Source organism: Acomys minous, assembly GCF_964271855.1.
Source record: "Acomys minous genome assembly, chromosome: 3".
Classification (NCBI taxonomy): Eukaryota; Metazoa; Chordata; class Mammalia; order Rodentia; family Muridae; genus Acomys; species Acomys minous.
The window spans coordinates 55,462,174-55,488,184 of record NC_140485.1 but is presented as its reverse complement, the minus strand read 5'-3'; the positions used below and the strand labels follow the sequence as shown (position 1 = coordinate 55,488,184).

General features: G+C 46.8%; 2 protein-coding genes across 9 annotated transcripts in view; one reads left to right on the top strand and one right to left on the bottom strand.

Moving 5' to 3' along the window:
• Positions 1 to 166: 166 nt before the first annotated feature.
• On the bottom strand, positions 167 to 7,031 carry PTPMT1 (protein tyrosine phosphatase mitochondrial 1). The gene is made up of 4 exons (XM_084774824.1): positions 6,631 to 7,031; positions 6,457 to 6,537; positions 2,365 to 2,556; positions 167 to 567 (listed from the first exon to the last, which is right to left on the bottom strand). Exons 1-4 carry the CDS (start codon positions 6,976 to 6,978, stop codon positions 430 to 432), a joined length of 759 nt encoding a protein of 252 aa, XP_084630950.1. The 5' UTR covers positions 6,979 to 7,031; the 3' UTR covers positions 167 to 429.
• A 7,987-nt stretch (positions 7,032 to 15,018) lies between these two features.
• Positions 15,019 to 26,011, top strand: part of CELF1 (CUGBP Elav-like family member 1) — a 77,620-nt gene continuing 66,627 nt past the window's right edge. For 5 of the 8 annotated variants that reach the window (XM_084774797.1, XM_084774796.1, XM_084774795.1 and 2 more), the window contains exon 1: positions 15,087 to 15,217. The gene's annotated coding sequence lies outside the window, so the exon portion shown is untranslated. Of the gene's footprint in view, positions 15,218 to 26,011 lie in introns of all 8 variants that reach the window. The other 3 variants (XM_084774799.1, XM_084774793.1, XM_084774800.1) reach the window with 3 other exon arrangements.

The following is a 26,011-nucleotide window of genomic DNA, read 5'->3' as shown; positions in this document are numbered from 1 at the left end:
AACTGCAGGGCCTTTATACACGCTGGGCAAGCATTTTGCCAAGTCATACAATTGAAATTGGGATTCTGACAGTAAAAACAGATCTACGTATTTCTTCTTCCCTTTTCTAGCAATAAATATCTTTGCGTTATGGTGCCATTACACAAAATATTAGACACACAATAGATTTCTGTTAAAATTAATATTTCCTTGACCCTATTGAAGAAAATAAGATTTAGGCAGACAATCGTGTTCCCTGTGGCTATCCACGTGTTATTTCAGGAAGGATGGCAAAGGCGGCACATTATCTACTACTCAGCACATCTGCACTGTTGTCCTGCGTAAGCCCCTTTGTCCTTTAAACTTTTTATTGTATCTCAGGGAGAGCCAAATGCTTTGTCATCCACAGCCTTCATATTCTTCCTGTGTCACCATGAGAGGTGACAGCAGTTAGTTATTCTGTCCTGCCCGTGCAGCAATCTCCTTGTGGAACTGTTTGAGAACTTCCAGCTGGTTGGGCCTGATGGTGATGTGTGAGCGGATTTTGGCAATAGCTTCTATGGCCTCTTCTGGGCTCCAGTTGTGCACCTGAAGTACAAAGTTAGGAAATCAGCCATGGAAGGAAGGAAGGAAAGCAGTGCTCTTGGCCTATGAGTAGGAGCTGGGGGACTCTCAGGATTAATTTTAAAAAAAGACTTGAGCCAGCAAGGTAGCTCAGTGAGTAAAAGTACTTGCACCCACAAGGCAGTGGTGGCGCACGCCTTTAATCCCAGCACTCAGGAGGCAGAGGCAGGTGGATCGCTGTGAGTTCAAGGCCAGCCTGGTGGACAAAGCGAGTCCAGGACAGCCAAGGCTACACAGAGAAACCCTCCTGAGCCTTGGGACTAAAGGTGTGCACCATCACACACGGTCTTTTTTGAGACAGTCTGCTGGAAAGGGAAAGACACTGGGGGAAGAATAAAGGAGTATAAAACATTAAATTTGTTTTTTTGGTTCTTTTGTTTGTTTGTTTTTTACGAGACAGGTTCTCTCTGTGTTAGCCTTGGCTGTCCTGGACTCACTTTGTAGACCAGGCTGGCCTCGAACTCACAATGATCCACCTGCCTCTGCCTCCCGAGTGCTGGGATTAAAGGCGTGCATGCCTGGCATTCTAAATATTTTTAAAGCATCCTGCTTGCCAACCAATAATTCTTTTCTTCCCAGTACAGGGAACAAAGTCAGGACCTCATACATGCTCGACAGGCATTCTACTACTCAGCAATATCCCCAGTTGTATTACACAAAATAAGCAAATATGGTAAAACAACAAAGCCTAGTGTATTCAGAGCTTTACCCTGAAATGCCATAAAACTACAAGCAATCAGCACTAGTGTCCGTGACATTGAGTTTTCTGACCTGCTATTTTGGACCTTGAATTCACTATACAGCCCTGTAGCTGAGGATTGTCCTTGACTTTTGTCCTCCCAATCTCCTCTGCCAATTGCAGGTCACCACACTGTCTTAGGCCTCATGCATGCTGGGCAAGCAGTCTACTAATTGAACTAAACCTTTGCTACTTAAAGCAAGGGTTTCAGCCAGGTATGATAGGGCATTCCTGTAATCCCAGCACTCAGGAAGCAGAGGCAGGAGGATTGCTACAAGCCTCAGTTCCATAGCCTAGTTAGTCTCCATGGTAAATTCCAGGCCAGTCAGGACTACATAACAATACATTATCTCAAACAAACAAACAAAAAAGGTTCTTTCTGTTTTCTGTTAGGTCAAACACTTTTCTTTTTTTATCTTTTTGGTTTTTTAAGACAGCAGGGTTTCTCTGTATATCCTTGGTTCCCTTTGTAGACAACGATCCTCGTGCCTTTCCCTTTTGAGCTGGTCATGGTGGTGCTATATTTTAATCCCAGCACTCAGGGAGGCAGAGGCAGGTACATCAATGTGAGGCCAGCTGGGTCTACAAAGCCAGTCCAGGACAGCCAAGGCTACACACAGAAACACTCACAAAAAAACAAAAACAAAAACAAAAACAAAAAAAACTCCACAACTCCTCCTTTTTTAAAGGCCTGTTGTAGGCAAGCACTTCGATATACCTTCTCATTTAAGTTTCTGTCACATTTAAGCTAAGGAAACAACATCAGACAGGCGATAAAGAGACATTTATCTGGGCTGGAGAGATGGCTCAGAGGTTAAGAGCACTGACTACTCCTCGAGAGGTTCTGAGTTCAATTCCCAGCAACCACATGGTGGCTCACAACCATCTATGGTGTGATGCCATGCTACCTTCTGACAGCCTGGAAGTGGGTAATGGCTCTCTCCAGCGAGGCCTGCCAGGAAGCCATGCTAATGAACTTGTGGAAACCTTTAACAAGGCCACTCCAGTGATACTTTTCCTACCTGAATCAGATATGCCGCCACCATTGTGGCACTTCTGGATCGCCCAGCCTTACAGTGCACGTAGACACACTGGCCCAACGACTGGTACTTGAGAGCAAACTCGACTCCTCTGTGGAGGTTGGCCAAGGTTGGGACTCCAGTCATGTCAACAGTGCTGAGCCGTAGCTGCTCAACTCCCGCTTTCTTCCATTCCTAGAACCAGGTCCATCAGCATAAAAAGGAAAAATCAAAGAAGCGTGAGGTGAATGGTTTGAAGAGGGAGCAGCAAAAAGCAAGCAGGTTCCAGGGTTTACTATGACGTGACTTTCCTAAAACAAAAATGCTGTTAAAACAGCTAATCTTCCAGTGAGCAGACATGATGCTATTAGAACCATTTTATTCTCTACATGCTTGACTCTTTAGTTGCAAAATATTAGCTTCTTAAAATCAGCTGTGAGTCTGGATACACAGCTCAGTGGGTAACAGCACTTACTGCTCTTGCAGAAGACCTGAGTTCAGTTTCGGTACCCTGACCTAGAAGCTTCCTGCCATCTGTGAGTACTGACCCACACAGTCAGGTGTGGTGGCAAACACTAACCCTAGTACTTGGGAGGCAAAGGTGCAAGGAACTCTATGAATTTAAGTCTATATAATGAGCTCCAGACTCCACCTCACAAAACAAAACAGAAGCCGGAGGCTGGCAGGCAGTGGCAGCGGAGCATGCCTTTAACTCTGGAGGCAGGCCGATCTCTTTGAGTTCGAGGCCAGCCTGGTCTACAAAGGGAGCTCCAGGACAACCGGAGCTACACAGAGAAACCTTGTCTCGGAAAAAAAGAAAAACAAAAAACAAAACAAAGCAAGCCTGAAATCCAAACAAACAAACAAAAAAACACCAGAACAGCAAAAATAAGTTTTAAAAATTCAGATGCAGGCTGGACGTGGTGGCGCACGCCTTGAATCCCAGCACTCGGGAGGCAGAGGCAGGCGGATCGCTGTGAGTTCGAGGCCAGCCTGGTCTACAAAGTGAGTCCAGGATGGCCAAGGCTACACAGAGAAACCCTGTCTCGAAAAACCAAAACAAACAAAACAAAAACAAAAGCAACAAAACCCCCCTCAGCGGCAGGGCTTGTGGGCTGAAGGATGCAACGCAGTGGTGCAGCACCTGGCAAGTGGAGACCACCACCTAAATGTCCTCAAGCTGTGCTTTTGCCTTGTTTAGGACTTGTACAGTGATGCAGCTGTAGGCAAGGATAATATACTTTACCATAAGTGCATAAATATCTTTACCACTATTTTGAAGGGCACATAGCAAAAGAAATAGGGTTATTTTAAAATTAAAACACACTTTGGAAAGGAGTGGGGGCTCATGCCTAAAACCCCAACTCTAGGATGACAGGAGCTGAAGAACACGCTGTGAGTCTACGCTACAGAGTAAGAGTCCCTTCACCCCTTAAAAGACAAAACAAAGCTGGGCGGTGTGGTGGCAGAGGTAGGTGGATCGGTGAGTTCGAGGCCAGCCTGGCCTACAAAGTAAGTCTAGGACAGCCAAGGCTACACAGAGAAACCCTGTCTTGAAACAATAGCAACAACAACAAACAAAAATAAAGCCCAGCACTTGGGAGGCAGAGGCAGGTGGATATCTCTGTGGGTTCAGGGCCAGCGTGGTTTACAAAATGAGTCCAGGACAGCCAATGCTACATAGAGAAACCCTGTCTCAAAAAATAAAAATAAAAATAAAAAACTGAACAAAACCAAAAAGCTATGAGTGCTGGGATTAAAGGCGTGTGTGCCCCACTGTGCCTGGCTAGGTAATATTACTTAAGAAATTAAATAAAGCCTTTGCCACATTAGACAAAAGTGTTTTTGCTTTAAGATCTCAAATACACTTTAGCTACTTTTTTTTTTTTTTTTTGGCTTTTCCAGACAGGGTTTCTCTGTGTATCTGTGTAGCCTTGACTGTCCTGGACTCACTTAGTAGACCAGGCTGGCCTCGAACTCACAGCGATCCGCCTGCCTCTGCCTCCCGAGTGCTGGGATTAAAGGTGTGCGCCACCACCACCCAGCTCACTTTAGCTACTTTTACTACCTTCTTTGTTGTTGGTTTTTAAATAAGGTCTATATAACCAAGGGTGACCTCAATTCCCACCGTGTAGCCAAGGATGCCTCCACTTCCCAAGTGCTGAAATTACAGGTGTGCACCTCTACGTCCAGCTCCTGGCTACCTTTAGCAAGTCCCCGACATTTAATGACTGCACGAAGGACAATTTAATCCTGCCAGTCAAAATAACAAAACCTGGAAGCACATCTTTGCGTGCACATCAATTGAACCAGAACCACTTTCAGACTTGTTAAACACTCACGTAAGTCCTGAGTCAGACTATCTGGGGGCTGGAGGTAAGAACTTGCTACTTTAGCAAGGCTGCCAGAGGCTCCTCACACATAATAAAATGTAACCGCTGCCTGCAGAGATTTCTTTTTCCTAAGCTAGTAGGATGGAAAAACTCCACCTTACAAAAAACAGTGCCTCACATGGAGAAACCAAACACTGTCTGTGAGGCTTCAGTTGCCTCTTGGTTTTTACAACTGATGACATTCGTTGAGTATTAACTCTAATCTGATGAATGACCCCTTGAGACCTGTGACAATACTTTGGGAAATTCAAGGAACAGTGATTTGCCCCACCCTTTCCTTTTTTTTTTTTCTATAAAGGGCCTCATACAGCCCAGGTAAGCCCAGGACTCATGTGGCTCAGGATGAGCTTGAATACTTGATCCTCTTGCTTGGGTGCTGGGATCACATGCCCTTCACCACTCCTCACCTTGTGTTTAGTCTGCACTGGGCTCCATGCATGCTGGACAAGCATTTTATCAATGAGGTACACCTCCAGCCCATTCTGCAGTTTTTTAAAAAAAGATTTATTGATTTATTTATTATGTATACAATGTTCTGCCTGCTTGTACCCCTGCCGGCCAAACGAGGGAACCAGATCACACTATAGATGGTTGTGAGCCACCATGTGGTTGCTAGGAATTGAACTCAGGACCTCTGGAGGAGCAGACAGTGCTCTTAACCTCTGAGCCATCTCTCCAGGCCACATTCTGCAGTTTTTCAATCAATAACTACTAACATAGTAGAGATAATAAAGGGTGGGGTTTTTTTTTTTCACTTTTTTGGGAGTGTGGGTCAAGACAGGGTCTCATCATGTAGACCAGGCTGGCCTCAAATTCAGAGGGATCTGCCCGCCTCTGTCTCCAGAGTGCTGGGGTTACAAGCTTGTACCATTATGCCTGGCTGGAGACGAGTGTTCTGTTCCTATCTGTGTGATTTTGTGTTTTTAAACACAGGCTCATTGTAACCCAGGCTGGCAGCCTCCACCTCACGACACACTATGGCTGGCCTCCTCCACCTCATGACACACTGGCTGGCCTCAAGTTCTTGATCGCCCACCTTCACTCCCAGAATTGCAGACATTACAGGTATGTATAAGCCACACCCCCTCTTAAGGAAGTGTTTTTCTTACAGTTGGCCTTCATCTCCAAAGCATACGAGCTGGGTATATAACACATGCCGTAATCTCAGTACTTGGAAAGTGAAGGCAAGAGAATCAGATGAAGTTCATCATCGACTTAAGACCCTGTCTCAAAATAAACAAAAGTATCATATCCATGTACAATTTTATGCATAAAGTGCTGTACCGATGTAGAAGCAGGACTCTTCCCTGTGCCCTAACTGACACAGAACTCATTACATAGACCGAGCTGGCCTGGAACTTACAGCGATCCTTCCGCTTGCCTGTGCGTGCTGGAATTGCGAGAGTGAGCCACCCACACTGGCTTAGCTTGCTCTCTTTTTCAGACAGTGGCCGGGTCACTTTCGAACTCAGCCACTCGAGTCTCCCGGGCCTCAGGCTCGCAGGCTTCTCTCTGGTTTATCGACTTAGGTGCTTTCCACCGGCAGCCACTTAAATTTGATGAGCGTTCTCTTGTGCTTGAGAAGGCAACTTGGTCTGTGGCACTTGTCTTGGAGGCACAGTCACCCGCAGCGCCCCTCCTCCCACTAGCTTCTCCAGCTTCCCGAGTACCGGGCCAGGATGGAGGGAACCCCGGTCCTCACCTTCGAGGTGTTGCAGAGGAATCTAGTCTCGTACTCCTCGTTCATGGTGATCACCCCGCGCACATTCTCGTCCAGTACCAGCTGCCGAGGCAAACAGGGGGCTCAGCGAGGGCCGTGGGGCGCCCGCCGAGGCCCGAGGCCCGCCCCCGGGCACGGCACGGCTGCCTCTCTCACCTGGCGCGTCATGCTCCGCAGCGGCAGCGCGCCCAGCAGCACCGTGGGGTCGATGCGGTGGTACCAGTCCCGGTGTGCCGGGCCGCGCACCGTCCCCCGGAACACGGTATAGAGCAGCGTCGGGTAGAAGAGCACCCGGGCTAGGCCGGCCTCCAGCCACGCGGACGCCGCCATCCCGCCCCACCCCGCCAGGCTCAGCGGCGAGATGCCCGCCCCCGGGCTCGCGGCCAGCCACCGCGAGAAGGACGCGGAGGGCGAGAGCTGCCGGCAGCCCGGCTCCTTCGGACCCTCCGTAGCTGGGTCCCCGCGGTCCCGGCCAGGCCTCGGGGATCCCAGGACGGGAACCATCGTTCCGGAGGAGGGGCGCGGGGGGGAGGGGGTGAGTGGAGTTGGGGACTGGAACGGCAACGAGAGAAACTGTGACCCTGCCTCGGGGAGGAGGGCCTTCTCTCCATCCAACCCCCGACCTCAGGGAGGGGCCGTGACCCCGGGTGCACCCATCACCAAGGAGAAGGCTGGGCAGAGAGGCCCCTCTAAGCTGGGGGAGGCCCTGGAAGCCCTGGCGTGTAAGCTGTGCTGGACAGGACCTGATCTGTCACGGTGATGGTCTATGGTCTAACCTGTTTTGTTGTTGTTTTGTTTTGTTTTTGAGACCAGGTCACACAATGTAGCCCTAAATGCCTTCTACTGGCTTAGATAGACCTAGCTGGCCCAAAACACAACAAAGAGATCTTCCTGCCTCTGCCTTCCCAGTGCTGGTATTAATGGCATTCGACACCACCTGAGAATCTTTTTCCTCCTCCTCTTTTTTTTTTTTTTCTTTTTTCCGAAACAGGGTCTCTGTGTAGCCTTGAGTGTCCTGGACTTGCTTTGTAGACCAGGCTGGCCTGGAACTCACAGTGATCCACCTGCCTCTGCCTCCCAAGTGCTGGGATTAAAGGCGTGCGCCACCACTGCCCGGCTCTTTTTCCTCTTATCATTAAGTCCACCACCGCCACTCATCCTGATGGAACCAGAATATACATAGTATGAAAAATAAATTTTAAGAGCACCGGCTGCTCTTCCAGAGGACCTGGGTTCCGTCTCCAGCACCCACATGGCAGCTCACAGCTGTCTGTCCCAGTTCCAGGAGATCCCATACCCTTACACAGACAAACATGCACATAAAATAAAACACCAATGCATATAAAATAAAAATAAAGGCAGGTGGATTGCTGTGAGTTCAAGGCCAGCCTGGTCTACAGAGCGAGTCCAGGACAGTCAAGGCTAACACAGAGGAAACCCTGTCTTGAAAAAAAAAAAAGAATTAAAAAGAAAAAAAATTAATTTTCTTGATAGCACTATTAAAGCCTGTTGTAATGGCTCACGCTTTTAATCCCAGCACTTGGGAGGCACAGGCAGGCCAACCTTTGAGTTTTGAGGCCAGCCCGGTCTACGTAGTGAGTTCCAGGACAGCCAGGACTACATAGTGAGACTCTTTTTTTTTTTTTTTTTTTTGGTTTTTCGAGACAGGGTTTCTCTGTGTAGCCTTGGCTGTCCTGGACTCACTTTGTAGACCAGGCTGGCCTCGAACTCACAGTGATCCACCTGCCTCTGCCTCCCGAGTGCTGGGATTAAAGGCGTGCGCCACCACGCCCGGCCCCATAGTGAGACTCTTATCTTGAAAACACAAATGCCTGTTGTCCCAAATATTCAGAAAGCGGAAGCAAAAGGACGCTTTGAGGCCAAAAATTAAACACAGGAGAGAGCCGACTCAGTGGTTAAGAATACTTTCTGCTCTTCCAGAGGACCTGGGTTTGACTCCCAGCACCCACATGGTGGCTCTCAACCATATGTAACTCCAGTTCCAAGGGACCCAAAGGCCCTCTTCTGGCTTCCGAGGGCACTAGGCTCACAAGTTCCTCATATATATATAATGAAAATAAAAATAAATACCACCAGCCTCAGCAAAATAGTGGAAATTTCTCCCTTGCAAGGAGAATTTCTCTTCTTTCTTAAAAGAAGGTGTATGCGCTGGGCCACAGAGGTTCACACCTTTAATCCCAACATTTGAGAGGGAGGCAGAAGCAGGCGGATCTCTGTGAATTCAAGGCTAGCCTGGTGGACAGAGCTAGCTCCAGGACAGCCATGGCTACACAAAGAAACCATGTCTTAAGAAACGTGTGTGTGTGTGTGTGTGTGTGTGTGTGTGTGTGTGTGTGTGTGTGTGAGTGAGAGAGAGAGAGAGAGAGAGAGAGAGAGATGTTTCCCTGCCTGTATGTCTGGGCATCACCTGGCTGACATGCCCAAGGAGACCAGAAGAGGGTGTTGGAACCTATGGGACTGGAGTTACAGGTGGTTCTCACCTTCCAAGTGAATGCTGGGAATCAAACTAGGGTCCCCTGGAAGACTAATCAGTGTTGTTAACTGCTGAGTCATTTCTCCAGCCCCAAGAAGATATTCTTTTTGTTGTTGTTGTGATTTGTTTTGTTTTTTCCAGACAGGGTTTCTCTGTGTAGCCTTGACTGTCCTGAACTCGCTTTGTAGACCAGGCTTATCTTGAACTTATAGCGATCCTCCTGCCTCTGCCTCCCAAGAGCTGAGGTTAAAGGTGTGTGCCACCATGCCTGGCTCAAGAGGATATTCTTAACGTGTGTGATGCTTTTTTCTATGTAGCCTTGGCTGTCCTAGACTTGATTTGTAGACCAGGTTGGCCTTGAACTCAGTTATCCGCCTGCCTCTGCCTCCCGACTGTTGGAATTAATGGCATGTGCCACCCCGCCCTGCTCCTCCTTTTTGTTTGTTTGTTTGTTTGTGGGTTTTGTTTTGCTTTTTCAACACAGGGTTTCTCTGTGTAGCCCTGGCTGTCTTGGAACTCCCTCTGTATACCAGTGCTGAGATTAAAGGAATGTGCCACCACAGCCTGGCTGATTTTTCCTCTTTTTAAAAAAGGGGTACGTTTTATCCTTATTAAAAGGCATACTCATATTAATTGGAAAGACTAGGTTGAGAGGAGTTAGGAAGAGGATGGAGTTGAATTTTATCAAAGTACATGTGTATATGAATGAAATTCTCAAAGAATTAATGAATATTAAATTAAAAACAGAAAGTATAGTAAGAATTGAGCTTGGCAGCCAGGCGGTAGAGGCACATGCTTTTAATCACAGCACTCAGGAGGCAGAGGCAGGTAGAGCTCTGAGTTCGAGGCCAGCCTGGTCTACGAAGCAAGGCCAGGACAGCCAGGACTATTGCACAGAGAAACCATGTCTCAAAACAAACAAATAAACAAACAAACAATGAGCTTGGCATCATGGTGGTACACACCTTAACCCCAGGCAAGTTGATCTCTGAGTTAAAGGCCAGCCTGGTCTACAGAGGGAGTTCCAGGACAGATCTCTTGACTCAAAAAATAAAGAATCCTTTAATCCCAGCACTTGGGAGGCAGAGGCAGACGGATCTCTGAGTTCAAGGCCAGCCTGATCTGCAAAGCAAGTCCAGGACAGCCAAGGCTACACAGAGAATTCCTGTCTCGAAAATAAATAAATAAATAAATAAATAAATAAATAAATAAATAACAGTTCTTTAAAGAGGATGTTCTGTAAATAAAGGAAGAAGGAATGAAGCAGTTAACAAACTCAGCAATTGGGGCTGGAGAGATGGCTCAGCAGTGCAGAAGAGCACTGGCTGCTCTTTCAGAGGACCCAAGTTCCATTCTCAGCATCATATGGTGGCTAAGGATCATCATCATTCCAATTCCAGGGGATGCACATGGTTCACATATATACATGCATGCAGGAAAAAAAAACTCCCATATACACAAAATAAAACAAAACTCAGCATTTGGAGCTGGAGAGTTGGCTCAGCGATAAAGAGCACTTGCCACTTGCCCAGAGATCCTGGATTCAGTTCCAAGCACCTAGATGGCAGATGACAACCATCTGTAACTTCAGTTCAGGGGTGGATGTGATATCCTCCTCCTCTGTGTGGGCACTGCGTGCATGCAAGGAAAACACTCATGCATATAAAATAAAAAAATAAAAAAAAAAACAACTCTTAAGAACTCAGTGATTTGTGTCCTTTAGTAAAGTAGCTGATCTAGTCAGTGATCTTCAATAGATTGAGCAGAAGCAACACTCACCATGAAACGGTGGGGCTGGGAGGCTACCTCACCCATGGATTAACTATTGCTCAAGCAAGACACACACACACACACACACACACACACACACACACACACACACTAACCTCAAGACTTGAAGCAGTGTGTGAGTTGTTCATGGCATCGTTCTCCAAAGCTTGAGTGGGAATCTAAGCAGGCTTCAAGTCCAATTTTCTTTGGTTTTTTGTTTTGGTTTTGTTTTGGTTTTTCAAGACAGGGTTTCTCTGTGTAGCCTTGACTGTCCTGGACTTGCTTTGTAGACCAAGCTGGCCTGAAACTCACAGAGATCTGCCTGCCTCTGCCTCCCGAGTGCTGGGATTAAAGGCGTGCACCCGCACACCCAGCTTTTTCTTTGTTTTTTTTTTTAAAAACAATTTATTTGTTTCTATTTTTTTGTATGTCCATTGGTGCTTTGCCCGCAGGTGTATATGTATGAGGGTGTTGGATCTCCTGGAAACAGGAGTTATAGACAGTTGTTAGCTGCTGTCCTGTGGGTTCTGGGCATTGTACCCCAGTCCTCTGGAAGAAGCTCTCCAGTCTCAAAAGCAATTTTCATTTGCAAGAATAGCGAGGACAGAGGGATAGATGTCATCATGGGAGAGCCAGAGACAAGAACAGAATTTAGGACGTTCCATAGGTACAGCTGGCCCATTTCTTCAAGCCCAAAGCGTGAACAGGAAGAATGGGGGCAGTGATGGGCACAGGGAGGCTGGGGACCCAGCTCCATTGGTAAACTGCTTGCCTAGCACGCACTAAGTACTGTGTTCGATCCTGATCCTCAGCATTGCACAGGGCGGGGTACAGTGGCCCAAAACCTGCAAAGCCAGCACTGGGGAGAGAAGAGGCAGGAAGATCAGAAGTTTAAGGTCACCTTCAGCTGCTACATGTCACATTGGAGCCCAGCATGGGCTATAGGAGGGCCTGCCTTTCTAGTAAATAGATAACTATCTGTGCATATTTAAAATGTATGCTTTATGGCCACGAGTGACGATATGTACCTTTAATCCCAGCACTCAGGAGGCAGATCTCTATGAGTTCGAGGCCAGCCTTCTCTACAAAGTGAGTTCCAGGACAGCCAGGGGCTACATGGTGACCCTCTTGTCTCAAAAAACCACACACACACGCATATACCTATGTGTATATGCTTTAAGTCTGATATGCATACACACCCGTGTAACCACCACCCTAATGAAAATAGTGTTTTCTCCCCAAATAGTTTCCTATTTCATTGTCTCTGTAATCTCTTCTTTAGTTTCTTTAACCACAAATGCACTCTTGATTAATGAGCACTTTGTAGAAATTAATGTTAACTAGACATCAATTTTTGTGTGGGGGTATATACAGGTGTGTGTGAGCAGTGCACAACCCATGTAAATGTGTAGCCTGAAGCGCCATCAGGGGAGGCAAAAGCTTTCACTTGCTGAGCCATCTTATTGGCTCAAGGTATTTTGAATGTTAATGGTCATTCTTTCCGATACAGCTATATTTGTATGCATTCAGAATGTCTGCTTCTCACAACTTGATCAGCCTTTTAAGCTTAATTATTTAAGAGCTTCCAGAGGCCTGAATATGTGGAGGTCCCTAGAGAGTAGCCTGCTAGAAAAAGCATGGGGCCTAGGCGGTGGTGGAGCATGCCTTTAATCCCAGCACTTGGGAGGCAGAGGTAGGAGGATCATCTCTGTGAGTTCGAGACCTTCACTCATACAAGGCAAGTCTACCAGACTAAGTCACAAACCCACTTCCCCCTCCCCCCTTTTGAGACTGGGATCCACGTAGCTTAGGCTGTTCTGCTTTTGTTTTTGTTTTGTTTGGGACAGGGTTGCTGGGAATTGAATTTAGGACCTCTGGAAGAGCCATCTCTCCAGCCCCAAGGGGTTGTTTTCTTTTTAGGACAGGTTCTCAGGTAGCCCAGGCTGGCTTGAACTTCTGATCCTCCTGATCTACCTCTCAAATATCTTGGTTTTGCTAAGGGCACTTTATCTACTGAATTACTACTTTACCCTTTAACTTTTTTGTTTGTTTGTTTGTTTTTTGAGACAGAGTTTCTCTGTGTAGCCTTGACTGTCCTGGACTCACTTTGTAGATCAGGCTGGCCTCGAACTCCCAGCGATCCACCTGTCTCCTCCTGCTGAGTTCTGGGATTAAAGGCATGCGCCACCAAGCCTGGCCCATGCTTTTATGTATTTATGTATTTATGTATTTATTTATTAAAGAGTCTTACTACATAGCCGAGGCTGGCCTAGAACTCACAGAGAGTCATCTGGCTTTGTCTCTCAAGGACTTGGACTAAAGTTTCATGTCCTCTTGCCTGGTTTAGCCCCTCTTTTTTTGTTTGTGTTTTTGAGACAGGGTTTTTCTGGGTAGCCTTGACTATCCTGGACTTGCTTTGTAGACCAGCTTAGCCCCCTAACTCTTTATATTGAACAAACATCTCTCTCATCATTAACCCTGCTAAGAAATTGCTTCCTTGTAGTAACTATAACCACACTTAGAGACCTTTCATTACTAGCATGACTAACCTTCCTTCCTAAGAGAATTTTTGCCAAGAGTCTTATTCAAGAACTAAGTTAAAAGCCGGGTGGTGGCGGCGGCAGTGCACACCTTTAATCCCAGCACTTGGGAGGCAGAGGCAGGCGGATCAACAGAGCGAATCCCAGGAGAGCCAGAGCTGTTACACAGAGAAACCCTGTCTTGAAAAACAAAACATAAAAAACAAACAAACATAAAGAACTAGTTAAAAATATCATTTTCTCTTTTTGAGGTCGCTCTAGCCTAGTTCTAACCTATTCATTCATCTGCAGCTGATTCACTTTACATCTGAACCCTATTCCTATTAGTCAACAACATGAAGAGAAAAAGGCAATTTGAAAATTGGAAAGAACAAGCCAGGCGTTGTGGTGCACTCCTTCCCCTGCACTCAGGGGAGGCAGAGGCAGGTGGATCTCTGCGTTCCAAGCCAGCTTAGTTACAGAGTGAGTTTTAAGACAGCCAGGGCTACACAGAGAAACCCTGTCTCAAAACTCCCAAATCTCCAGGCAGTGGTGGCCCAGGCCTTTAACCCCAGCATTTGGGAGGCAGAGGCAGGTGGATCTCTGAGTTCAAGGCCAACCTGGTCTACAAAGTGAGTCCAGCACAGCCAGGACTATCACACAGAGAAACCCTGTCTCTCAAAAAATACCCCAAAGGTTTACAGTACAATTAGGTAATTTGATAATGTACAACTTAGGGCTAATTGTTTTGTTCTACATGATTTTTTGTGCCTCCAGCACATGGGAAAACCCTCAGCTGCTGCTTGGGGCCTGCCTTTGTGTGTGTGGTAAGGTAGGATATAATCGGCATTTGTGGGTGTATAAGTTTTTTGCTCTAGGAAACCAAGTGATAAAGAGAAGTAATTGCCAACCCATGAGTAATCTGTATATTGATGGAGCCCGGACCTCCCAGAACTAAGTTTTATTTCTCAATCTGCATTTCATTGTCTCACATTTCACTTGTCTAGACTTTGTAGAATAAACAGCAAACTGTAATGTGTGAATCCATCTAGACCCAAAGTAGGAATCCTGAATCATAAAAGGGTATGGAATCTTAAAAATGTTTTTTTTTTTTAATTGTTAATTCTTTCCCTAAGAGTAGGTTTGGGTAGTCTCTTAATAGAATACTTAAGAGCTTCCTGGTGCCGCAAGGATTTTTGCCAGATTGTGCACGCACCCTGCTGATCGTCATCTCTGTACAAGACACTTCCCTAACTCTAAAAGCTTGCAACACACAATTCCGCACATCAGCAAAGAAGGAAGGCCTGGATGCTGCTGTCTGTATGCTGGAGTGCAAAAAAGGAGGGTGTGCCCTGTGTCCAGCGCTAGCCAAGCACCATTGCAGCTCATTCATTCATTCATTCATCGGATATTTATAATGTGTACTTTCATCGCCCAAGCTGCGCTGCTTGCCCACCAGAGGTCCAGCGTGTGCGGTGCGCAGAGGCACGAACTTTAGATTCCCAGGCCCGGGTCTTCCCTCCAGTACAGCTCAGAGACAAAGAGAGGCACCCCTGCAGCTCCCAGGGCTGAGGGCTCCGCCCGCGGCCCCCAGGGTTTCAGAGCGGCTGCTCCTCCACTCCCCGGCCGGAGGGGGCGCTGCAGCGCTGGCTCTCGACCCGCCCCTGCGCGGCGCTCCGCTCGGAACCGCGCTAGCGGGCGGCGCCGCGGTGGTACGTTCCCCCCGCAGCAGCCCGCCCCCTCCTCCCCGGCCCTCCCCGCCGGTGGTAGGTGCCGGAAGTGCCGCCATTTTGGGGTGTTCTGCTCTGGCGGCAGCGGCAGAGGAGGCGGCGGCGGCAGCGGCGGCGGGACGCGGAGGCTCCCCCGGGATTCAGCCTCAGCAGCGAGGCGGCGGCGGCGGCGGCGGCTGCGGAGGCGCAGGCAGCAGCTGAGGCAGCGGCAGGCTCAGGTGCAGCCGCTGGTGAGTGCGGCGGCCGCAGGATAACGGGCCGCGGGATGGAGGGAGGGAAGAGGGAGGCTGGAGGGAGGCGCCGCGGGGCGGGTCTGGTTCGGGCGGCTACGGGTCACAGGGCCCTCCGGGCGCGGCCGCTCCCGGTTCCCCGCACCCCGGGGACAAGGCCGCGGACTGCTCGCAACTCGGGGCCCATTGGCGTCCGCCTGGCGCGTGTCCCTGCGCCCAGGGAGACCCGCCCTCCTCGTGGTCTTGCCCTGGCTCCCTTGCCCTTTGCCTTCACTCCCCGGGCCCCGAGGGCTTGGTTCCTCCAAGGCACCCGAGTCGTCCTCTTCGGGTTCGCTGTGCGAGATCCCAGCTGTCTGCCCCGGGGTGCCTGTTCCCTGACCCTGCCGCCCCACGTGTTCTTGATGTCCACCCCTGGGGGTGTCCCAGATTCCCGCCCCCCTGCAAGGCAGCGCTTCTCCGGAACCTCCTGAGCTCCTCCAGTTCTCGCCCGGGGTCCGCCTCGGCTCGCCCTACCCCCCACATCAGGTGCTCACCCAGTCAAGGCCTACCAGCAGGGCTCGCATCTCGCACCCAGGAGCGCAGACAGCTCTGCTTTCTTCCATAGGTTCCAGGCTTTGGATTTAAAGTCGGTGGTGGTTCAGTTGTGGTGGTCCGGCAGGGTGTTTTAATTCTCTCAGACCTTTGCATACGCTTTTTTAAAGGAGCTTCTCTTTGGTTTTAAGAGACTGATTCCCCGGGTGAAAGTGTTGAGATTTTGGTCAGAGCCTGTTTCAGCAAAAACGGAATCTCTGGTCCTCAGAGTTAATGCTGTGTAAAGGCTGTTGAACAGTTTTAAAGAGCCTGGAGTCCGTTAATAATGTCTGCACTATTAAGAGGTTACAAACACCCTTTGCGCACTTTACAGGAACTTGACCTTTAAAAGGTCTGGTCCCTGTCATCGATTCTCTGAGTTGGAGAGGTTTTAATTGCACTTTTTCGCCTTTTCTACAGGTCCCCCCTCCCCCCAAATTCTTAGAATGACGGTGACTTTAAATGGAATCGCTTAGAGCTCTTTGTGTTTTGGGCATTAACAAGTGTACTTGGAAAATCATGGAGGTTAGGATGGATAAACCGCAGCTACACTGATTTTTCTGTCCGTACTAGAGTTCATACTGTAGCTTTATTGACTGGGAATACGGCTTCTGATCATGACCCAGGGAGGATTGAGGCAGAGCTTGTGGGAAAGCAGAGCTGGAACTTTCAGCTGGTGCTTTTAGCCGCCAAACTTAACGGTTCCTTTTGGTTCCTTCTCCACCACCTGTTTCTCCTAAGAGTGGCTCCTGGCTCCAGAACATAGATCTCCACTTCTGTCCTTCCTTCTTACCCTTGGGGTTTTCTTAAGGATTCATTAGCAGGATGGGTTGTTAGAGATAGTTGAAACACCTTTCAATGTTTTCACTTTCCTGGTGCCCTCAAGAAAGCCAAGGTTTTTATAGCAAGTGCTCTTTTTTTTCCCCCCTCTTCTTCTTCTTGTTTTTGTTTTTCCGAGACAGGTTTTCTCTGTATAGCCTTAGCTATCTTCCTGCTTCTGCCTTCAGAGTGCTGGGATTACAGGCGTGTGCCACCGCGCTCAGATAGCAAGTGCTCTTAAAATATTCTCCTGCCAAAGGTTTTCTTGTTTTACTTTAAAAATTTTTTATTTTTAGTAACTGTCCTGAGAAAAGATGCAGATTTTGCCGTTTAAGATGTGATGGAACGGGAAGGGCTCTGGGCTTGAAGTTAGAGAGTCTACACTATTAAAATCTTTTTGTAGTTGGTCAAATCACTCTTTCATTGTCATCCTTATTTTAATCTTCCCAATCTTCTTTCTGGGTGTGGTGGTGCACACCTTTAATCCCAGCGCTCCGGAGGCAGGGACAGGCGATTTCTGTGAGTTCGAGGCCAGCCTGGTCTACAAAGTGTATCCAGGACAGCCAGGGCTGTTACTCAGAGAAACCTTGTCTTGTAAAACAAACATGCCCCCCCCTACAACCCACCCAAAAAGAAAAAGAGTTGGTGCTCATCTCTCATGGTGTTAGTTTCTCTTCCCTGTGGGCTGATGGGCAGATAGTGAAATTTGGATACTTTGCTTATTACAGAAGTTGCAGATTAGTTATAAAATTTACAGGTAAGTCAAACGGGAAGAAATCTTACCTTTCAGAGATTGTTGTTAAATTGAGGGAGGGTTAACAATCTTACCCCACCACTCCACCAAACACAGGGTCTGCCTGTGTAGTCCTGACTGGCTCACTTCCCAAGTGCTGGGGTTATGATGAGCATCACTCCGTCCTTCCAGAATTTGTCTTTATCATCTTGAGCTTCTTTTGTTGATGTTTGTTTTTTCTGGTGTTGGGAATGAAGCTCCTGGCCTCCCGCAGGTGGTAGAGAGGCATGCTGTCTACCACTGAGTTTTCTTCCTAGCCCACATACTTTTCTTTTTCCTGGGGGCAAGAGCCTCATTTTCTGTAGCTTAGGCTGGACTTGAATTTTGCCACAATTCTCCTGCCTCAGCATCCCAAGTGTAAGATTACTGGTATCTGTCACCATGCCTGTCTTGAACATGGTAGGGAAGCATTTATTATTTACTAAAGTAAACTTATTTGTTTGGTGTTGCCAATTCCTGACCTCTTGCCCCTATCTCCCAAGGGCTAGAATTACAGGAGCGTGTTACTGCACCTGGCTGAGATGTTATTAAGCTTTAATAGTAGGTGATAGGCTTGGTTTGTTTGACCAACCACATTTTGTTCTTAAGTACATGGTGTTTTGCTAGCTTGAGGAGCCAGAAGAGTGTGCTGGACTTCTAGGAGTCGGCATTACAGATTGTTGTAAGCTACCACATACGAGCTGTGACTCAAACTCCTGTGCTCTGAGCTAGCTTCCAGCCTCACTTCAAATACTATTAAATAAGGTCTCTATTTAGTAGTTTCTGCTCATATGGGATAGGCCAGTATATACTGCAGCAAGGGAACAGAGAAATCCCTCTTTTAAACATGTGGGTCAGAAGAGTAAGACAGGAAATTAACAGAAACTTAACGTTTGTGTATATGTCCATTGTGTGATTGTTAAAATGATTTATTTGCACTGGTGTTTTGCCTGCATGTATGTCTGTGAGAGGGTGTCAGATCCCCTGGAACTGGAGTTAAGACAGGGTTGTTTTGTTTTGTTTTGTTTTTGTTTTTTGAGACAGGGTCTCTGTATCCTTGGTTGTCCTGGACTCGCTTTGTAGACCAGGCTGGCCTCGAACTCACAGTATCCAGGCACCTCTGCCTCCTGAGTGCTGGGATTAAAGGCGTGCGCCACCACTGCCTGGCTAAAATATTTATTTATGTGTTTATACAGTATTCCACCTGTATGTGAGCAGAGGGCACCAGATGGCTATGAGCCACCATGTGGTTGCTGGGAATTGAACTCAGGACCTTTAGGAAGAACAGCTAGTGTTCTTAACCTCTGAGCCAGCCCCAGTTTTTTGTTTTAAATGAAGATTTGCGCTGTTGCCAAATGGTGGCGTGGAGTGCTGAGTGCGGCGCCCTCCTTTTACTTCACGGTAGCTGCTTCTTCAACTTTGTCTACTGGGAGACAGGACCTAATAGGGAAGCGGCTGTTAGATGACAGCAGGAATGGACAGACGCCTTGGGAGGAAACAACAAACAAACCCACCCCAAGCAACTGTCATTTGGAGGGAGCAAGAGCAGCTCTTCCTTCCCTCCACCCCCCAGATTGGCTTGTCCTGGAACTCACACTGTAGACAGGCTGGCTTTGCCTCCTGAGTGCTGGGATTAAAGGTGTGCGACTAGAGTAATTTTGTTTTTAACTTAAAATTTAATTTTATGTGTGTGTGTGTGTTGCCTGTCTGTCTGTGTACCACATGTGCCTGGTGCCCTCAAAGTCAGATGTAGTAGTCAGATCCCTTGGAACTGGAGTTACAGGTGATTGTAAGCTGCCATATGGGTACTAGGAATAGAACCCAGGTCCTCTGAAAGAACAGCAAGTGCTTTTAATGGCTGATCACCTCTCTAGCCCCTATTTTAGTTTGTGGTTGTTGCTATGTAGCCTAGACTGGTCTCTGTTGTAGTCTGTCCCTACCCCCCCCCCCACCTTTTTTTTTTTCTCCTCTAATTTTTCTTTTCTCATGCACTACCATGACTGGCTGCTGGGACTGATCATAATGTCTCAGTGTCCTGAGAGGTGGGATTTTAGGCTGTTGGCCAGTTGGCCACCATGCTCTTTTACTGTTCATACACTTTCTTTCCTGTTAAGAGTTCATTTATTTTATGTATGAGTGCTTTATCTTGTATGTACACCTGCACACCAAAAGAGGGCATCAGATTCCAGGATAGATGGTTGTGAGCCACCATGTGGTTGCTGGGAATTGAACTCAGGACTTCCGGAAGAGTAGACAGTGTTCTTAACCACTGAGCCATCTATGGATTGGGTTGTAATTTATTGGTGCAATCCTTGCCTGGATCCTGTCGGTGTCCCGTCCCTTCCCGTCCGTCCCCCCCCCCCAACACACACCCGCCAGAGTTTCTCTGTATAGCCCTGGCTGTTCTGGAACTCTCTCTCAGACTAGACTGCCTTCAAACACACAGAGATCTATCTGCATCTGCCTCCTGGGATTATTTTAAACACTTTTTAATTTTATTTTATTTTGGTTTGATTTTTGAGACTGGGTTTCTCTTGGAGACCAGGCTGGCCTCGAACTCACAGAGATCGCCTGCCGCTATTTCCTGAGTGGTGGGATTAAAGACGTGCTCCACCATACCGGGCCTCAGCCTGCTTTCTTACACTACTGAGGAGCACCAGCCCAGGAGAGCCGACACCCACAATGGGCTGGGCCCTCTCACGTCAATCACTGACTAAGAAAATATCCTACAGGCTTTCCTGCACCCTCATCTAATGGAGGCATTTTCATAATTGAGGTGCCCTCTTCTCAGATGCCTTTAGCTGTGTCAAGTTGACAAAAAACTAGCCAGCACAATACATTTTGATATATTTCCCCTTCTCCACACAGTATTATGTTTATCTCGTGGGTAAGTAATGCAGTTCACTCAAGTAAAATAAGCAGCACAGGTAAAATGCCTGGCAGTGCTGCACATAAGCAATAGCTACTACGGGTTCTTTTCATTGTCCTTTATGAGTGTATTTTGGTTTGCAATTTCCTGTGCCTGTGATTTGGAGTAAGATACTTTGATTAAGCTCAGTTCATGCATTTGAAATGTTTTACTAGTTAAGGCGTTCTTGTCCCGTGGAATTATTTGTGTGTGTGTATGGATATACTGTGATGTGTCATGGAATTATTTGTGTGTGTGTGTGGATACACTGTGATGTGTCATGGAATTGTGTGTGTGTGTGTGTGTGTGTGTGTATACACACTGTGATGTGTCATGGAATTATGTGTGTGTGTGTGTGTGTGGATACACTGTGATGTGTCATGGAATTTGTGTGTGTGTGTGTGTGTGTGGATACACTGTGATGTGTCATGGAATTATGTGTGTGTGTGTGGATACACTGTGATGTGTCATGGAATTATGTGTGTGTGTGTGTATACACTGTGATGTGTCATGGAATTATTTGTGTGTGTGTATGGATACACTGTGATGTGTCATGGAATTATGTGTGTGTGTGTGTATACACTGTGATGTGTCATGGAATTATGTGTGTATGTGTGTATACACTGTGATGTGTCATGGAATTGTGTGTGTATACACTGTGATGTGTCATGGAATTATGTGTGTGTGTGTGTATACACTGTGATGTGTCATGGAATTATGTGTGTGTGTGTATATGGATACACTGTGATGTGTCATGGAATTATGTGTGTGTGTGTGTGTGTGTATACACTGTGATGTGTCATGGAATTATGTGTGTGTGTGTATATGGATACACTGTGATGTGTCATGGAATTGTGTGTGTGTGTGTGTGTGTGTGTGTGTGTGGATACACTGTGATGTGTCATGGAATTATGTGTGTGTGTGTGTGTGGATACACTGTGATGTGTCATGGAATTATGTGTGTGTGTGTGTGTGTGTGTGTGGATACACTGTGATGTGTCATGGAATTATGTGTGTGTGTGTGTGGATACACTGTGATATGTCATGGAATTGTGTGTGTGTATGGATACATTGATGTGTCATGGAATTATGTGTGTGTGTGTGTGTGTGTGTGTGTGTGTGTGTGTGTATACACTGTGATGTGTCATGGAATTATGTGTGTGTGTGTGTATGGATACACTGTGATGTGTCATGGAATTATGTGTGTGTGTGTGTGTGTGGATACACTGTGATGTGTTATGGAATTATGTGTGTGTGTGTATGAATACACTGTGATGTGTCATGGAATTGTGTGTGTGTGTGTGTGTGTGTGTGTGTGGATACACTGTGATGTGTCATGGAATTATGTGTGTGTGTGTGTGTGGATACACTGTGATGTGTCATGGAATTATGTGTGTGTGTGTGTGGATACACTGTGATGTGTTATGGAATTATGTGTGTGTGTGTGTGTATGGATACACTGTGATGTGTCATGGAATTATGTGTGTGTGTGTGTCTGTGTGTGGATACACTGTGATGTGTTATGGAATTATGTGTGTGTATGTGTGTGCGGATACACTGTGATGTGTCATGGAATTATGTGTGTGTGTGTGTGTGTGTGTGGATACACTGTGATGTGTCATGCTGTGTAGGCCAGAGGACGATTTGCAGGAGCCACTTCTCTCCTTCCTGCTGGATCCCAGGGATTTAACTGAAGAGGTTGGACTTAGTGGCAAGCACCTGCTGAGTGATTCTGTGGGTCCCCATAGAATCATTTTAATGTATTGTTTCTCGGGAAATACTTGGTCATGTGGTTTCTAGATGCATCTTGACTATCTTATTTCATCGTTAGGTCTGTTGATAGGAAGTCTCTGTGCTCACAGAAAACATAAAAATAAAATTGAGGGTTGCTTCCTAGTTTGCTTACTAAGTAGTTACTAGAGTTAGGAATTGGAGGGATTGGCGCACGCCTTTAATCCCCGCACTCAGGGAGGCAGAGGCAGGTGGATCTCCGTGAGTTCAAGACCAGCCTGCTCTACAAAGCAAGTTCAGCACAGCAAAGGCTCACAGAGAAAGGCTGTTTTGAAAAACCAAAAAAGAAAAGAAAAGAAAAAAAATCCCAGCGCTCAGGAGGCAGGTAGATCTCCATGAGTTGGAGGCCAGCCTGGCCTTGTGTACAGAGCCAGTTCTAGGATAGCCAAGTCTACACAAAGAAACCCTAAAATTGAAAATAGCAAACAAACAAAAGTTGGAAATGAGTAGTCAAGTAGAGTTGTAATGTTTATGAAAGAATCCTTATCTGAGTTGTGCATATGCTCAAGGCAGGTTTTTGTTTGGTGGCTGGGATTTCAGTCCAGGCAAACAAAGCACATTCTTAGACAAGTGCCTTACTAATGAGCTCTAGCCCTAGCCTTAAAGATTGTTTTCTTGATGAGATCTTATAGTTTATCTCATAGTGTCCTTTTGTATTGTCCTAAAGCTGCATGTTAGTACTCCTTAAACTAGAGATTTTTCTCTTCTCTATTTTTCTTTCCCCTTTCCTTTTAAATGAAATGATTTGTTTTACTTATGTGTAAATGTCTCTGTGTCTGTTATGTAAGCAGGGACCAGAAGAGGGCATTGGGTCCACTGAAGCTGGAGTGACAGGAGTTGTGAGCCACTTGAACTAGCATCCTGTGGAAGAGCAGCAAGTGCTCTTAACCACTGGGCCACATCTCCAGCCTTTCTCTTCTTTCTTTTGATACGATCCAATTTTGTATGTAGGTAGTGATGACTTTGAACTCTTTATTTTTTTATTTTATTTAACTTTAATTTATGTGCGTTGGTGTGAGGGTGTCAGATCTTGTCGTTAAAGAAAGACAGTTGTGAGCTGCCATGTGGGTGCTGGGAATTGAACCTGGGTCATTTGGAAGAGCAGGCAGTGCTCTTAACCACTGAGCCATCTCTCCAGCCCAACTTTGAACTCTCGATCTTCATGTCTACTCTCCAAATGCTAGCATGTGCACATGACAACTGTTTCCTGACTTTAAAAAACTATTTTTTGTGTGTGTTTTAATGTGTGCTACCTCTTCCAATGAGGTCAGAGGACAATATGTGTTAGTTGGTTCTCTTCCATCTTTATGTGGATTTTGGGAGTCAAACTCAGCTCACTAGGCTTGTGTGGTGGCAGCCAGCCCTACCTACCCTTTCTAAAATTTGAAGTGGGGCATAGTGTTGTACACCTTAATCCCCCAGCATTTGGGAGGCAGAGGTAGGCAGATCTCTGAGTTCTTGGCCACCCTGGTTTACATAGTGAGTTCCAGGACAGCCAGGAGTACATAGTGAGAACTTGTCTTTTAAAAGTTAAACTAACCCCCCTATATTTATTTATTTTAGGAAGGTGAGGCAGTTGGATCTCAGTGAGTTCCAGGCCAGCAGGCTATATACCAAGACTGGCTCAAAAACACTATCACCAACTGTTCCCTCTCTACCCATACACACAAAAAACCCCCCAAAGCTAGAAGGATGAATGCTAATTTTTTTTCTCTAGGCAAAAGCATATATGGGTGGGTTTTTTGTTGTTTCCCTTCTAATTTAAGCAGGGTTTTCCTTTCCCATGCCTTGCACTTCAGCCTTCCAAGGGCTGCTTGTTACGGGTGCTCTTTTGATTGGAGGCTGACTTACTTTCTTTCTTTCTTTCTTTCTTTCTTTCTTTCTTTCTTTCTTTCTTTCTTTCTTTCTTTCTTTCTTTCTTTTTCTTTTCCTTCCTTGAGATAGGGTTTCTCTGTGTATCTGTGTAGCCTTGGCTGTCCTGGACTCCCTTTGTAGACCAGGCCCACCTCGAACTCACAGGGATCCACCTGTCTCTGCCTCCTGAGTGCTGGGATTAAAGGTGTGCGCCACCACTGTCCGGCTACTTGGAAATTTTTTAAAACTTGAGTAGAGAGCTTGAATTTTCTTTTCTTTTTTTCTTTAGACTTATTTATTTCTTATTTATACAGTATTCTGCCTGCATAGAAGAGGGCACCAGATCTCATGTGGTTGCTGGGAATTGAACTCAGGACCTCTGGAATAACAGCCAGTGCTCCTCTTAACCTCTGAGCCATCTCTCCAGCCTGAGAGCTTGAATTTTCATAGAAACTTTTCCTTTCAAAAACCGAGAAAGCCTAGTAAAAGGACATGGTGTGAATGTTCTGCATTACGTGGTTTAAAGTATTTTAGCTATAAATTTAAAGTTTTCTGACTTTAGTTTTGTGTGATATCAAATCAAGGTCATTGTACCTACCTTTCAAGAAAAGAACTGATTTTCTGAACAGCTTCTGGGGTGTACTGTTTAGATTTTTCTTTCCCTACACTTAGAGTACATGGTAGCAAATGTGGACGAGGCGTCTAGTTAGTGGTTCTGTGGATGTTAAGAGATTAACTGGTTGTAATGTGCTTCTTTTGGTATGTGTTCATAGTCTGTTCACTAATTTGTGGCAGCTATGTTCATCTCTAATAAAATGAAGTTGACTAATTTAATGTTCCTTTCCCAGTTTTGTTTGTTTTATTTTTGAGAGAGAAGGCCTCTCTATGTAGCCCTGGCTGCCCTGCAACTGGCAGTGTAGACTAGGTTGCCTCAAACTCTTAGAGATTCACCTACCTCTGCCTCAGGGCTTCTAGGATTAAAGATGTGTGTGTACTGCCACTCCAAACCCAGCTCTCAGCTGTTCAGGTTTTTTGTTTGTTTCTTTAAGACAGGGTTTTTCTGTAGCCTTGTTTGTCCTGGACTGTATAGATGAGGCTGGCCTTGAAGTCACAGAGATCTGCTTGCCTCTGCCTCCCCAAATGCTGGGATTACAGTCATGCACAACCTCTCTTGGCTCAGTTCTGTTTTTGTTTTTAAAAACTTTTTATCGATCCTTTCTGAGTTTGACATCATGCACCCCAGACCATTCATCTCTCCATCCCTGGTATCCACCCCAAAGGAGATAAAAGCAAACAGCAAATAAAATAAGACAAAACATAGAAAACATCTGTTCCTGGAATCTGTAGTGTGTCACAGTACACCCCTCTGTCCACACGTTTTCACTTGCAGATGTTCGTTACACTGAGTCACTGGTCTGTTGGAGGCCTCTGGCTTCTGTCACATGGTCAATATTGGGTCCTCACCGGAACTCCTCCCAGTTACCCTGCTGTTGGCCCTGTGTCATAGAGATCCTTCAGCTGTGGGCCAGCAGGACTGGCCTTTGCAGGAGCTCCAACGCTTCACAGCTGATAGAGATTTTGGAGTGGGCCAACTAAAAGCCCTGCCTGAGTTGTAGCTGAGCTGGTCAGCTCTCAAGCATTGCTCTGGCTAGGCTACTCAGTGCCCCCCAGTGGCAATGGGCATGGTCAGCTCACCCCCAGCGGGTGAGGGGTTAGGGCTGGGCCAATTCTCTGGCTCTCACACCCTCCACGTCTTTGCCATCAGTGCTAACTCCACTGTTGACCCTGTGTTCCCCAGGGAGATGCAAGGCCCACTCTCCTGAGTGCTACAACCAGTGAGGGGCAGGACTAGTTCTCCAGCACTTAGAACCCTGGGGCTAGCTCTCCTCAACCTCTGAAGGGGCAAAGGATGAGAAGGAGAGCATCATCATCTAGCCTACTCTACCTCATGGCTGCACGTGAGGTACCTGGCCTGGGGTGAGGTACAGGTAAGCCGTTATGGGGGTGATGCATGTCATCCATGTGTATTGTCCCCTGCCCCCCACCTGAGGTAGCATGGATAGCTGGCTCTGCCCCTCAC

Coding starts and splice junctions, on each gene's coding strand:
- PTPMT1 (XM_084774824.1), bottom strand. CDS start 6,978: ATGGTTCCCGTCCTGGGATCCCCGAGGCCTGGCCGGGACCGCGGGGAC. Junction 2,557..6,456: donor TCCTCTGCAACACCTCGAAG/GTGAGGACCGGG, acceptor ACCTGGTTCTAG/GAATGGAAGAAAGCGGGAGT. Junction 568..2,364: donor TGGCGGCATATCTGATTCAG/GTAGGAAAAGTA, acceptor TTTGTACTTCAG/GTGCACAACTGGAGCCCAGA.